This window comes from Ambystoma mexicanum, chromosome 4q, assembly GCF_040938575.1.
Source record: "Ambystoma mexicanum isolate Mex_15411 chromosome 4q, UKY_AmexF1_1, whole genome shotgun sequence".
NCBI classification, from domain to species: Eukaryota; Metazoa; Chordata; class Amphibia; order Caudata; family Ambystomatidae; genus Ambystoma; species Ambystoma mexicanum.
In genome coordinates this window covers 760,842,948-760,857,873 of record NC_090928.1, presented here as the reverse complement: position 1 = coordinate 760,857,873, position 14,926 = coordinate 760,842,948, and the positions used below count along the sequence as shown (strand labels likewise).

Sequence of the window (14,926 nt, the reverse complement as noted above, 5' to 3'; positions counted from 1 at the left end):
TCTCCCAAACTCCAACTCAGGTGAGGTACCCACTCCACTTTCAGTCTGTAGGTTATCATAGAAGTCTCTTAACCTTGACTCCTCTGCAATAAAACTCTCAGGTACATTAGGCATAACATATTGGAGGCCAAATGGAGCCTCTTCATCTGACTCCTCATTTTCTTCATATATGGAAGAAAGAGACTTAAAATAGTATTTTCTTGGTAGTGGCGCATAGGTTTTTTTCAGCAACGGGAGTTTTTGAAAACAATGGGTTTGACACTGGAACAGTCATGGAACTCTTCTTCATTGGCACCATAGGTTTTACTAGAGCGCTCAGCGTCGCTGGCGCGGCTGGCAATGATGCCGCATCTGGCATCGATGCCTTTGGCGTCGATGTTGACGTGGTGGGTTTGGCTGGCGTCGAAGGCACTGCCGCTATCGAAGGTGTCAATGGCGTTGATGACCTCGACCTCAATTTATGTTTCTTGCTCGACCGACCCTTCGATGAGACTCATCGGATCGAGGCCTAGAGGGGTCTCGATGCGGATCGGGCCTAGGTCAAACCCTTTCCTTCCCGGCTTCCTTCAAAAGGCGCGGTAGGAGCTTGGCTTGGAGGCTTTTGTTTTTCAAATATTTTGAGCATCTCTGCTCTGAAGTCCTTCCACTCGGCCGCTGGAAATGGATTTTTTGGTTGGGCAAGAAACCCTCTCAGGGGAAGCGTTCGATGAAGAAGTCGACGAAGGCAACCTATGGTGCCTTCTCTTAGATTTCTTCAAGGACGAAGAGGAGTGGTGGGAGCCACTCCTCGATCTCAACCATTTAGCCTTCTTCATCTGAGTAGAGTCGCCTCTCGACTCGTCGGTCGAAGGTTTCTTGGTCGTGGTAGGGGATTTAGGGATTCAACCTACCTTCAACTTCCTCTTTCGTTCCTTCAAGGCTTTTTCAGTCATGGACTGGCACTTGGAGCAGTCTGAGGTGTTATGGTCTGCTCCAAGGCACCACAAACAGATACGATGGTGATCGGTTAAAGACATTTTCGACCTGCAATCGCAACACTTTTTTTAACCCGGTCTTTGGGGTTGTCGGTATCGACGAAGAAGACATCTCGATTTTCTCTCTCAATAATAACGAAGTTCATTACGAAAGTGATGAAGAAGTTCACCGCATTTCTTGAAAGCTAAAGCTGTCGTGGAAAAACAGAACTGAAGGCCAACGAGCGCTGCACGTGCTATATATGCCTTCGATTACATCATCCTCAAGACGGAGGCCTTAGAGGGACATCAAGTCGACGCATAGCGCCCTCTCCCGAAAAGAAATAATTCCGAAGCAGCTGAAGCTGGACAACATATGTCAAATATGAGGAATACGTGGGAGGACACAATCCATTCGAAAGGGTCGGGGATTGGAAGGTGGAAAAAGAATGAGTAGAGTGTGACCTAGTGAAGGTTTGGAGGAACATCAGCAAGGAAGGAGGAAGAAGGAAGAAATAGTAGGTGGGCAAGAGCACTAAACTGGAAAGCCAGTAGAAGAACCGGAAGAAGATTGCGAGGAACACCAGTGGTAAAGACTGCATTAGAGGAGACTGTAGCAGCAGAGGGAGGCCCAGGAAAGAGGTGAGTGATCCTGAGAGAAGTGGTAGAATAGAAGGAGGAAGCAAACTGAAGGGTGAGCCCAGGAGGGTTGGATGCACAAGCACGTGGCAGAACATCAAAGAGTTAACCCCATGGTCGCTTGTAGATCCCTTGCTGCCAATTGCCCAACCTCCTCTGTTAGCTCTCCGCTCATTTCTCTGCTTCACTCACTGTGTTCTTCCCCCTATGATTGTAAAGCAGTCCGTTGCTTCCCGAATCTAGGTCTGCGTTCAATACATACCCTAATAATAATAATAATAATAATAATAATAATAATAGGTACAGAACGAGAGCCAGGGTGTGGAGGAGAATACAGGAGGTGAAGGGAAGTTTCCCTTAGGTAAAAGAGTGTAGCTACCCATCAAGAACGGCAGTGAGGACAGGGTTGTGGCAAACAATGCCAGAACCCTGCACCAGAAAATAAAGCATCATTCATAGGTGAAAATATGCTACGGGCTCATTGGAGGAAGGTCTGGGAGTTTGCCAACCACTATTCTACAACAGTTTCTACCCTTGTGCAGACCAATGCATGCAGGTGTATGTGACCCCAGAGACCTATAAGCAGGAGTCTTCACAGCACAGAGAATGAAAATCAGAAGACCGAGTTCATTGACCGAGGAGACAAGAAAGAAGTGTGACTGGGACATTCAAATCCCCCAGGTTTTTGAGCAACTGAAAAGTGAGCTTCTACACTGGGGAGGAAATGCAGACTGAGACCTAAAAGTTAATACTCAGACTGTAAAATGCGAGAAAAACTCATCCTGCTGATATTGAAGTTTTACATAGCATTTATCTAGTTTGCCCCAAACCTGCAAATAACACTAATAAAATGTTCTTTAAATATATCCACCTGTGTCTACCTCGTGTTTATTCTATTCAATTTCATGACAGAGGCCAATGGTCTCAGAGGGACAAATACAAAATTCACAAGATGAGCCATTGACTCATCAGGGAAAAGCTGGGTTAAGAATTCAGGAGCATCTCATTTCCTAGACACTTTGAATATGCCATTAATTGGAAATATTTATCAGGTCCCATAGCTTGGAAGCAACACTCAAGAAACCATTAGTTACAAGTTCTGACCATAGGATAGAGATCCTTCAGCTGCTTCATATGGAAATTTAAATATAAGGATGAAGGAATCGACCTTTGGGGAATCCTGAACTGGACCATAAATGAGCTAGATAGCCCTAAGAGACAAACCTGGAGACTTTCTGCAACTTGGCATTGCAATTTAACAGGGTTTGAAGTATATCGCCTGATTCCAGGTGATTTCAGAGAGAGTTTACTATTTTCTTTACCATTAATTGGTATGTAACAAGTAGGTATCGTGGTGGGGTAGTTTACTTAAGAGTTTCGAAGTCCAGATTGGGTATTTATTTTTATCAACAAGGAGAAAGGTAATGGATGGTTTGTGCGGCAAGTCCAGTTGGTTATGGAACAAGAGTCTCTATAGGGTGGTAACATTTCTGAAGAAATGTTGCTGTTTGCAGAGTATTTTTTTATTTTTTATTTGAGGGGGTGAACAAAGCATTAAGATATCGAAGATTATTATTTAGTGTTCAAAACACACCATTGTTGTATTATTCATACAATTAAAATTGGTTGATGCAGGGCAGACTGAAAAAGTGGGCAAAGGGGGATGCAGGGTGAACTGGAGTGATGAGTATGTGATTCCTGAACATAATTTCATTTATACTATGATGTATTTTCAAATACTTTGGCATCGAAATAAAGCTTCATAATTTATTTGTACTGCAGATAAGGATTCTTTGACGCGCTGAATAGACGAAGTGAGGCATGGGGTGCGACATACAGTTTAGTTGTGATTTCCATCATTTGGTCATTTGTAATGCATTCCTTATCTAAACTCCCTCTATGGTAACTGTAATGTGTACATCAGTATCTCTGTGTGTGATGGACTGTACAACCGAATCAACTAGCAATAAAAACAAATACATTTTCATGTTTTTACTCACTTTGCTGTTTACCAGGTTTGGATGATTTTTCTAGAATGAATGTTGAAGAATCATCATTGTCATCTTCTGCAACTGTTGGAGGTGCAACAACAAACAGGTTAATATACTGACATATGTTTCATGCCTCTGCATTCCATAATGTACTCAAGAAAATACATTCAAAGTATCTGATATCTATGCGCAAATGGATCTCTGTGACCTTTTACATCATGACCTATTGTGGATGCCATGGTTGTTTTAGTTTGAAAGTGACTTAGGCTGGATCTGCCGAGGGCTCTGGCATATGTGTTGTTTTGTTCCTGGTATGTGTATATTTAGTGGTAATTTATTAATTTTAATTGTTGTGTTTTGTTGAGGGCCTTTCCGTGACCTAGGGAGCACATCATAGTGCTTTCAATGAACCTGGTAATGAATTGCTGAATGTCAACAGTGGTTCTAGCAGACATACTGTGAGTTCTTGGTTGCAGGGGTGTACGATTAGGTGCAGCAATAGAATTCATGCTGTTATGATTCAATTGCTGCCAGATAGTGATTTTGGTTATGTACATGCAGTATGTTTTGTGACTTGTTCACCTGCAGTGAATAAATATGATACATTAGAGAGCCCTACCACTGAAGGCTTTGGCAGAGGTTGGGGAGGAAATTTAGGGCACAATTCATGGAATCCAGCGCAGAACGGGCTCAAGCGTCTCGTGCATAGAGGGAGCGCGAGCCACGGCTGCACCAGGCGCAGCGCAAAACAGAATTTTCGCGCACCGCGTATTCATGGATTTCGCAAACAATTACCAGCTGTGGTGCAGTGAACATCCAGCAGCGTCAGTTACATCCCCAACACCGCCCCTTGCGCAGGAAAAAGCCAGTGAAATGTCCAATACAGCACAAAGGCCCTGCGCTATCCTTGGCCGAGCACACAGCCCCCCTGCATCATAATCCCATGAAAGATCAGAGCGTACCCCGGTTGCGGCAGTCAAATCGCATGAAAAGTGCCTCGCGTACCCCTGTGAAATCACATACCCCACTCACGCCAGTCAAATCGCGTGAAAAGGGCCTTGCGTACCCTCGCAAAATCGCATACCCGCTTGCGCCAGCCAAATCACATGGAAAGGGCTGCGTGTGTGGTGACGGGTGTTGGGGGGTCCCATGTGGTGTGGGCTGCCTGCAGGGCATGGCCAGGGGTGTAGGAGGTCCTCTGTGGTGTGAGCTGCCTGTGGGGCATGGCTATGGGTGTTGGGGGTCTCTTGTGGTGTGGGCTGCCTGTGGGGCACGGGTGTAGGGGGTTCCCCTGTGTTGTGGGCTGCCTGCGGGGCATGGTCATGGGTGTTGTGGGTTCCCCTGTGGTGTGGGCTGCCTACGGGGTATGGTCACGGGTGATGGGCTGCCTGCGGGGCATGGTCATGGGTGTTGAGGGGTCCCTTGTGGTGTGGGCTGCCTGTGGGGCATGGCCACAGGTATAGGGGGGTCCCCTGTGGTGTTGGCTGCCTGTGGGGCATGGTCATGGGTGTTGGGGGGCCCTTGTGGTGTGGGCTGCCTGCGGGGCATGGCCACGGGTGTAGGGGGGGGTCCCCTGTGGAGTGGTCTGCCTGCGGGGCATGATCATGGGTGTTGGGGGGTCCCTTGTGGTGTGGGCTGCCTGCAGGGCATGAGAACGGGTGTAGGGGGGGTCCCCTGTGCTGTGGGCTGCCTGCAGGGCATGGTCATAGGTGTTGTGGGGTCCCTTGTGGTGTGGGCTGCCTGCAGGATATGAGAACGGGTGTAGGGGGGGTCCCCTGTGCTGTGGGCTGCCTGCAGGGCATGGTCATAGGTTTTGTGGGGTCCCTTGTGGTGTGGCCTGCCTGCGAGGTATGGTCACGGTTGATGGGCTGCCGGCAGGGCATGGTCATGGGTGTAGGGGGGTCCCCTGTGGTGTGGGCTGCATGCAGGGCATGGGTACGAGTGTTGAGGGGTCCCTTGTGGTGTGGGCTGCCTGCGGGGCATGGGCACGGGTGTTGGGGGTTCCCTTGTGGTGTGGGCTGCAGTCGTACACGTGCCCTGCTGGAAGGCACCTGCACAACTTCCATTGCCAGTGGTCTTGTTGCTTGGGTGACCACCTCTGCTGAACTTCCGACTCCTGACTGTGGCAGGGATGTGATCTCCACCAGACTGGCCGCGGTGGCTGGGACAGATCCACAGGGGACCCTGGTGGCATCTGAGCCGGAAGATGGCAGGGAGGACGACTGGCGCATAGTGGAGGAAGAGGAGGAGGGGGTCACAGCAGGGCCCAGCACATGTAGCAAACACGCGACAATGAGCTGTGCTAGCCGGTTCAGATTGCGACAGACCTCTTCATGATGACGTGTATGGTCCCGCCAGGAACCACGCACGTCATCACGAATGACGGTTGTGCGTATCGAGACACTGACTAGCACGGGCTCAATCCTGTCATGGGTTGCCTGGTACGCAGGTAGAGGAAGGTCAGTTGACGTGGACTCCTCCTCTACCTGTGGAACGGCCTGGACTGAGGCATGCCTGCAGGTGCACACTGATGCAGTTGCAGGATCAGGGACAGGATTAGGCACAGGCCCCTCCGCGGTGACCTGCGCTGCCTCCTGCCCCTGGACTGCAACAATTGCACATGTGGCATCACCCCCTCCAGGCCCCATGTGCTGTTCTGATGCGGCCTCCTCCACCTCCTCGTCCACCACCAACCTGGATGACTCCGAGCCCTATTTCGCATTTGATTGCCCCTGTCGGGGCTCACCCGTCCCACCCGCTGCTGGGGAGCCCACGTCCAATTTTACCTTCTAGGGCCTCCCCTCAGCAGCTATGGCCTTTCTTGCGGCCGTGGCACCTGTCTCTTCACTCCCGATGTAGGCATTCCCGCCATGTTGCTCCACAGCGCCGTCTCTGCCCTCTTCCTCCATCGCTGCTGTTGGTAGAGAGACATTGAACACGAGTATCAGTGCACCGAACAAATGTCTACTAGACACAAAGCAAATGCACATGAGTGGCACTGTCAAACGTCATTACCATCATCACCCTCCACAACACACTGGTCAGTGCAAGCAACACACATGCACAAACAAGCATGTCACGTGCAATAGACATTCGCGTCCATGTCCAAGGCATTGCGGGAACATCAGAAGATGGGCTGAACCTCACATGCATCATGGTACATGCACATCACATGCAAACACATCACCGGACAGTCATGCATCAGGCCATGTAGACCTCCCGTCACAGTGCACTCATGGACAACTGGCCCGCATCAGTCATGTGTCATGCATCCATGGTGTTGGCCAGTCACACACTCACTACTCAGACACACGCACATGTACACCATGCATGTCCATGAAGGTGACATAAGCATCCATGTCTCACGCCCCTCGCATGGCCAAGTCCAGACACAGGCACGCAAACATGTGTGCGTCATCACATGCTGGTGCACATCATGCATTGCAACACAGACGCCATTGATGTGGAACACGCTTGACTGGACTCGCATGCAGCAATGTCACGGACATGCACACAGACATCCGTACATGTGACATGCAGACATGAGGCCAAGGTGCACACTCCAGCCACACCTCAACATGCACTACACTGGACAAGAACCCATGGACACTTACTACTCGACCCCGGACGGGGCTGCAACTCTAGGACCTGGGTGTGCAGCGCTGGGCGTATACGCTTCAGGACTCTCATTTCATTGTTGCTCTTTCGGCCCCCGCGCCCCACTCCATCACCAGCCGCAATGAGGCGCCGGGCCTTGCTGAGGGTCCTGGACCTGAAGTCCTCCCAGCATTTCAGGACATGTTTGAAGTAGTGGGGTGCCACCCCTTCTGCGTTGATGGCACCCACGATGTCCACCCATATCCTACTCCATCCTTCATTGTCGAGTCGCGATGGTCCAGGGAAGAGGGCATCATAATGCCCTCAGGACTTGCTCCACCAGGATGCCAACTTCGTTGGGAGTGAAGATGGCAGCCCTCTGTCTCTCTGTCGGGGGGTTGCCACTTGCCCCAGATGTTGCTTGGCCTGACATGGCAACCCCCGAGGCAGGTGTGGGTGGGCAACTCGTCCTGGAGCTCGGCTGTGGAGCGATGGAACAGCAGTCGGGAGTCTTCTGTGTAAGCAGAGGTGGTCTCAGCAACAGGATCACTGGCAATGGCTTCTGTGCAGGCACCAAATTGCAGGGCACATAGGCAGCAGGCACACTGAGTGGGCTGGCAGCAGCAGATGGCTCGTAGGAGGCAGCTTGGGCGTAGGGTGCAGGAAAATGGCTAGGTGGGCAGGAGCGTGGTCTTCCGTGGGTTTTTGCGTGGCCGGTCTGATCCAGAGTGACTCCGCACGTGCAAAACAGCGTGTTAGCGTGGAATCTGAGGAAAGGCCATTAGCACGTAAGCGCATAAGTTACGTGATGTGCGTGGGCGTTGCCGTTCAGTATGGGTTAAAGGTCCACGTAGGACACCATTCCGCTGTATGTGCTTTTCGTGGGGACTGAAGCGTGATATTCTGCTCTTTTTTGGGTTCACACGCAATATCTTCACTACGGTTGCAGTTCATACTTCTTGTTTTGGCAGGAGAGTTGCCTACGCATGTGTGTTTTTCTTCTTTATTCAAGGCAGACGGTGAGTCGCGCATGCTTTTTTTCCCACTGTGGTTGCCCGTGTGTGTCGCATACCCCATTTTCGAGGTCAGAGTAGCCTGCATGTTCCACGCATTGCCACTTGCCCCAGATGTTGCTTGGTCTGACATGGCAACCCCCGAGGCAGGTGTGGGTGGGGCAACTGGGTCCTGGGGCTGGGCTTTAGAGCGTTGAAACAGCAGTCGGGAGTCTTCTGTGTAAGCAGAGGTGGTCTCAGCAACAGGATCACTGGCAATGGCTTCTATGCAGGCACGAAATTGCAGGGTACATAGGCAGCAGGCCCACTGAGTGGGCTGGCAGCACCAGATGGCTCGTAGAAGGCAGCTTGGGTGTAGGGGGCACGAAAATGACATGGTCTTCCGTGTGTTTTCACGTGGCCAGTCTGATCCAGAGTGACTCCGCACGTGCAGAAACAGCGCATTAGCATGGAATCCGAGGAAAGGCCATTAGCATGTAAGTTATGTGACGTGCGTGGGTGTTGCCTTTCAGTACGGGTTAAAGGTCCGCATAGGACATCCATTTCGCTGTACGTGCTTTTCGTGGGGACCGACGCGTGATAATCTGCTCTTTTGTGGGTTCACACGCAATATTTTCACTACGGTTGCAGTTCATACTTCTTGTTTTGGCAGGTGAGTTGCCTACGCATGTGTGTTTTTCTTCTTTATTCAAGGCAGCCGGTGAGTCACGCATGCTTTTTTCCCCCACTGTGGTTGCCCCTGTGTGTCGCGTACCCCATTTTTGAGGTCAGAGTAGCCTGCCTGTTCCACACGTATGCATTTTCGGTGTTCCAGGGTGCCACGGGGTACTGCAGGACGTTAATTCCATGCACGTAGGCCACCGAGGGGTCGCGTGCACTTTTTTTGTTTTTGGGATGCCTGAGCGTTGCGTGACCCGTCATTTTTCCCCAGCGGTCACAGACAGCCTCGCAGGAGCACAAGGGTACGTTTACCATCACGTTCTCTGCCCCCTAAAACCCAATTGCACAGGACAGCATTGCCACCGCCCCCCAAACGGGTCAGGGAGATGCAGCTGCTGCAGTCATCCCCAGCGCCCGTCTGACCGACAGGCAGTGTCATCTGCTGTCAAGGGCCCCCAGGTTGTGGAAGCTGCAGGTGCAGCTGCGGCTACCACCACCCAGGCTCGGGGTCAGCCAGCACGGGCTGCATTGTCACAGGATGACTCCCAGGCAGATTTCCAGGTCAGGAAGGCGAAGGCACGTGTGGGTAAGGTTGCTGTGACCAAGCCACGTGTATCTGGGGCAGTGATGACATCTGCTTCCCCGAGCAGCCAGGTGGTGGAAGCTGCAGGGGCAGATGCAGCCAACACCACCCCGGCTGTGAGTCAGCCAGCTAGGACTGTTTTGGTCACGGCCCTTGGCAAAGAGGCAGTCGTGGCGCTGGGTCCTAGTGACAGCACCCAGCAGCCAATGCCTCCAGTCAGACCTTCCGTTGTCTTGCCATTGCCTGCTAACATTGGCCAGTCCACCTGCGCTCCTGCCCCTACTGACCTGAGGGGCAGAAGCCACTCAGGGTCCGCACCAAATACCAAGAGGAGGAAGCGTGTTCCTGCGCAAGAGGCTAGGACCCCAGACATGGCTCAGGCCTCCGGCACGTCAAGGAAGAAGAGTTTCAATGAAGTGTAACTGGACGCACTTGTGGGCTACGTGTCGGGACACGACCACGAAATGCTGGTGACAGCAGGGTGCAAAACTATGCCTGCCCAGCGTAAGGTCCACTGGCAGTGCATCGCGGAACGTGTCGACGCAATGGGATTTGAGAAGCACACAGCTGATGATTGCTGTAAGCATTGGTCTGACCTCCGACGCCGAGCAAAAAACAAGCAGGCTTCTAATTACACCTCTACACTGTTGACTGGCAGTGGGCCAGCACCAGTGGACGATGAACTCACTACGCATGAGGAGATTGCTGCAGGGTTCATCAATGAGGGTCAAATCCAAGGAGTGGGAGATATGCTGGATTATGATGCAATGTCCGGTGAGTGTTGATGCGTGTGTGTCCAGCCCATATGTATTTTACTTGGGTGATGTGTTGTGATTGACTGCCAGTTCAGGCTATGTAGCCATGACTGCCATGTGTGACCCATGCGATGCTTGACTGATACGTGCATGTTGTGATGCAGTCTGCATACAGGCCATGTGCTGCACACGGAGGCAATCCTCATCACCACACCTGCACCCTCCTTACATGCCAATCACTTGGCAGCCTCTCTAGTCCATGTTCTTGCTCCCAGACATGTTTGTGGATAGCCTGTGATGATCTTCCACTGTACACTCGGCCTATGTCGTCACATGACTGACGTCTCTGTGAGGTCACCCTGCAAGCTGGTCCTCCTCAGGGGCATGCTTCCTTACCTCTCTATCCCCCAGCAGATCACTGTCTCCATGGTACTGGTGATTCCCATGTTGGAATACTGCAACAGCCTGTTTCCAATATCTGTGGATATACACACTTCCCTCTGCAACTCTGCCAGACCTGTACTGTGTGGTACATCCTTTGTCCTTGATGCAGGGTGTCTCACTCGGACGGTGCAAATGGCACAGGCTCACAGTGGACATGAGTGTTAATTCATGGACCATGTGCATTCCCAGCAAGCCCCTATGGGTCAGTGTCATGCTATTCATTCTACTACATCTCCGGTATTTCATCCGTCTCATGGTATTTGGTCATCCCTCTCATGGTCACTCAGGGTCAGTTCCTCATCACGGCCCTTTTTGGGGTGTCCTCGTCTGTGTCAAGCGGAAGCCTCCCTCTGGTACAGCCTCCCTGCCTCTATGCAACTGGTAATGTGTCTTCTCTGTGTCTGGGTGAAATGCGAGGATTCCTCATGTGTTGTCCTTTCTGTGCTACTCTCATCTGCTGTAGTCTCAGATGACTGAGATGTTGCAATTGACACATGCCCACACTGTCTGCTACAACACAGTACTCTGATCCACCATTCTGAGCCATGCACTGCTTCCCACTGAACTTGGGGGGAGGGTGGTTACTGTATCCCTGCAACCCACTGACAACACTTTGCACATGATGACTGCACTTGCCCTTACGCTGCCATCATGACATGACATTGACATTACTGCATTTGTGATTATATTGATGGTTGAGGCGTACACATGTACTGCACTGCACCCACACACTTCTGAGCCCTGTTTCACCCTTCTACATGCCTATTCACTTGTGTGATGTTGTCAAAGTGACCTAGCATTCATGTATTCATGTGCCTTCCTTCACTGTATTTCAACACACTAGCATTGTTGCATCCTGTGACACATGTGTCCTTTTTGTCGTAGTGATTTGCATGTACAGTATGGTGACATGCATTTTACATGTGTCACGGACAGTACTCTTTAACTTCCATCTGGGGCTGGTTGACAGTTCATGGCTATGCTACATGACATCTGTTTGTTGGCATCTGTCATTTTTGTGTAAGGTCTATGACAGGCAGAAGCTTGGGTGTGATGCACGTGCTATGCAACATGCAGTACATGTTTTGGCTTCACATTTGACATACATCCTTGTCTGCTATCAGGGTCCCCTTCCATTTCATTGCCACTGCGTGCATGCCGGAGTTTGTGTCATGTGTGACATGGCTGCTTCATATGTTGGCTGTCAACATTGTGATGCCTATATATGTGGTATATGCTGTTGACATGTGTGCTCATGTGTTCTTTTGTTTTTTTGCAGGTGATGAGGCACTGGGAGCAGAGGAGGAGGAGGAAATGGCAGAGAGGGCGGAGGGTTCAGAGCACCAACCAGGCACCAGTGGAGGGAGTGGTGTGGTAGCCCATGCACATCCATTGGTGCTCTAGATCATCCTGTCAAGGGCTGGCTCTGGGTACACCTCTGAGGATCTCTGTGCCTCTGATGCCGAATCGGATATCGATCCATCCATGCCGTCAAAGATCAGTGATTCTGCAGTGGATGCTGTTCTGCCCGATACACCTGCAGTGGGGGTATACCCCTCAAGGGGCCAGTCAGTGTTGGTATGTCCGCCTGTGGAGGTTACGGATGCAGAGCCATGCTCCTGTTCCTGGGGAAGCAGATCAACGGAGGAATGCAGCCCTGCGGTCACAGGCAGCGCCAACGCAGCAAGGACCAGGTCTCCTTGGGCCCAACAGGTGTGCTGTCCGGCAACACGGTGGCCGTGCACCACCGGGGAACACTGTGTGGGAGATTTCAATGTAATCCATTGCACAGCAACAGGGGGCATCATGTGAGATGATGGTTCAGGGCGTGGCACGTGTGGCTGATTCCATTCTCCCCCCTGAAAGGCAGGTGGAGCTCAAGAAGCAGGCAACGTGGACCACGTGCCGTTCACACAGGCTGGACACGTTGGCCGCCTACAGGGACCGACAGGCTGAACTGGAGGCTCTGCGCACAGCCATTGCTGCTGAGGCAGAGGCCCACAGGGAAGCCCTGAGGGAAGAGAACATCTCCCTCAGAACTACTCTGGCTACACTTTTGATAAGCCAGGGTACACGGGCGGAACAGGGATGGAGCAGCTGGAACACACCATCTCGGCTCTGAACTCCATGCAAGTGTAATCCGGAGACCCCCGGCCGGCCCATGGAGCCGGAATTTGCTCCGAAGTACTTTAAGACGAGATAGCTGCACCCTTGAGATGGATGGGGATGCAGATGTATTACTCCAACATCAATCAATAAGGACAACTCAATGGTTTGGCAAAGGGAGTCTGTTTAATGATAAGTACAAAAAACGGGGAGTCATGGAAATCAGCAGTGATGCGATCGTCCTTCTCGCTTCAACTCCAATGAACTTAATAAAAATAGCATTTATACTGAAAACTAGTCATAATTGACTTACAACACTCAAATGTTAACATGCAATTCTATTGGTTAGGAAAAGGTAACTTTAATATAGGTCCTATATCTGCATATGGTAACAGAGTGAGGGGATTGGGTAAACACTGTCAGGTGGCCGTCTAAGCCCTTCCTTCAAAGATGACTACTGTAGACGTCACTAAAAATACGACGTCCCATTGGTTCTACTAACTATAGGACCCTACATTATGTGGTCCATTGTCATTGGGTTGGCACCAACCCCATGCATACATTTCCACTTTGCTTAGCAGCACGCAGAATGGTCAGCCAGGTGCAGGGTGCCCCCTAGTTACCCGGCCTTTCTCCAATTAAGGTTACAATCAATCATTGCTTCAGCAACTATGTGTCAATTATTTTACTGTGGTTGGCCTCGAAACTGCATCTTCTGTCTGGGAAAGTTCTGATATCTCTGCCTGGGCAGATGCCAAGCGTAGGTGTGAACCCGTGCTTCTCCTCGCTCGGCTGGTCACGTGCTTCCCACACCATGAATTTGTCTAGGTTCTCTCAATTTGTGCATTTGATTCTTATTCAGCTTGTCACCTGCCTACGCCTCCTTATCCTGACCTTTCAGAGACAGGATATTCTGTTCTTAAGTTTCAATTGTATGTAGCTACTGTTCATTCCTTCTATTGGTATGATCTTGGCTCTCCTGGCGCGAGTAGCATCTGCCGAGTTTCGATTCAGCCGTCTCTTCCAGTTTTGCTAGAATATGAATCTCTGCTCATTCGGCCTTTAGTAACCTGGGTTGATTCTGCTTCATTTGCAAAGTGGAATAACACTTATAATACTGTGCTTTGTTTTGAGGTAGATTATGTATAATGGTGCTTGCCGCACTATTCTTCTACTTAGAATTGCAAGCCGTATTGTTTTCTTAGCTTTCTTTTGGTTCCAAGCACATGTACAGGTGTTAGCTGGTTGAATACCTTCATTATGTTTACAGTTTAAGCTTCTTTGTATTTTAACATCGTTCTCCCCTTTTAGGTTCATGATATCCTTATTCATGGCGTTTCGTCTCTGAGTGTCATTCTTGGGTTGTCATTTCTTCTATTTGTACGTCAGTCCGGGTCCTCGCGATGTCACCATTCGTCACCATTCGTCTTCCATTGAGTCCTTTTTGGTTTCCTCCGGGACTGTACTTAGGCAATCTTCATTTCGTCTCATTTGCTGGTAAGCTTTCCTTAATGGATACCTTACTGTCCATGGTTTTCTTGGTATCGGTACTTCAATAGGTGTTGCTCTCTTAATAGGTACTGGGCAGAGCCCTACTGCGGCTCTCTGCTAATTTCTCTGCTCATCATATGTCACATATTTTGGTGTGAACGTTCCTGGTACTTCAAAATGGGCGACTGGAGTGCAGGCTTTATTTGGGACCTCCTCTACACAAGCCGTGAGGAGGTCCGACTGTCACGTGAGACCTTGCAGGAGGAACTCCGTGCTATAGGTGAGGTGCTGCATGTGGACCTCTGTGCCATCTTCCTGCAGGAGCAGGCTTACCAGACCTGCATGCTTGCTGCCATGGAGGGGCATGCCGAGGCTATGCATGGGTAGGCACCTTTACCACGCACACCTCCTGATATTCAACCAGAGGGTGACGACAGCGATGATGATTCTCTCACTATGGCCTAGCCGTGCAGAACATTAGTCCATGGAGGATTTTTAGCTCAACATCAACGCATGTGGGTGTTGAGGTGCACCCTAAACCTCCTCCCTCCTTGGTGCCCCCCTCCCCCTGGTCGACCATGGGCATTTTTATTTTATTTTTCCTTTTTTGGTCTATTGTGCATTCATGTGACAGTGTGTGGCTTTGTGTGGCAGCCAAAGGCATCCACTGTGTGTTCCGGCTGGGCCCATACAG

The 14,926-nt window shown here is 50.6% G+C and overlaps 1 protein-coding gene across 1 annotated transcript in view; it reads right to left on the bottom strand.

Moving 5' to 3' along the window:
• Positions 1 to 14,926, bottom strand: part of LOC138467288 (uncharacterized) — a 5,113,521-nt gene that overhangs the window by 3,290,707 nt on the left and 1,807,888 nt on the right. The window contains exon 10 of the mRNA XM_069607285.1: positions 3,593 to 3,664. Within this exon, the coding sequence (XP_069463386.1) occupies positions 3,593 to 3,664 (72 nt within the window). The remainder of the gene's footprint in view (positions 1 to 3,592; positions 3,665 to 14,926) is intronic.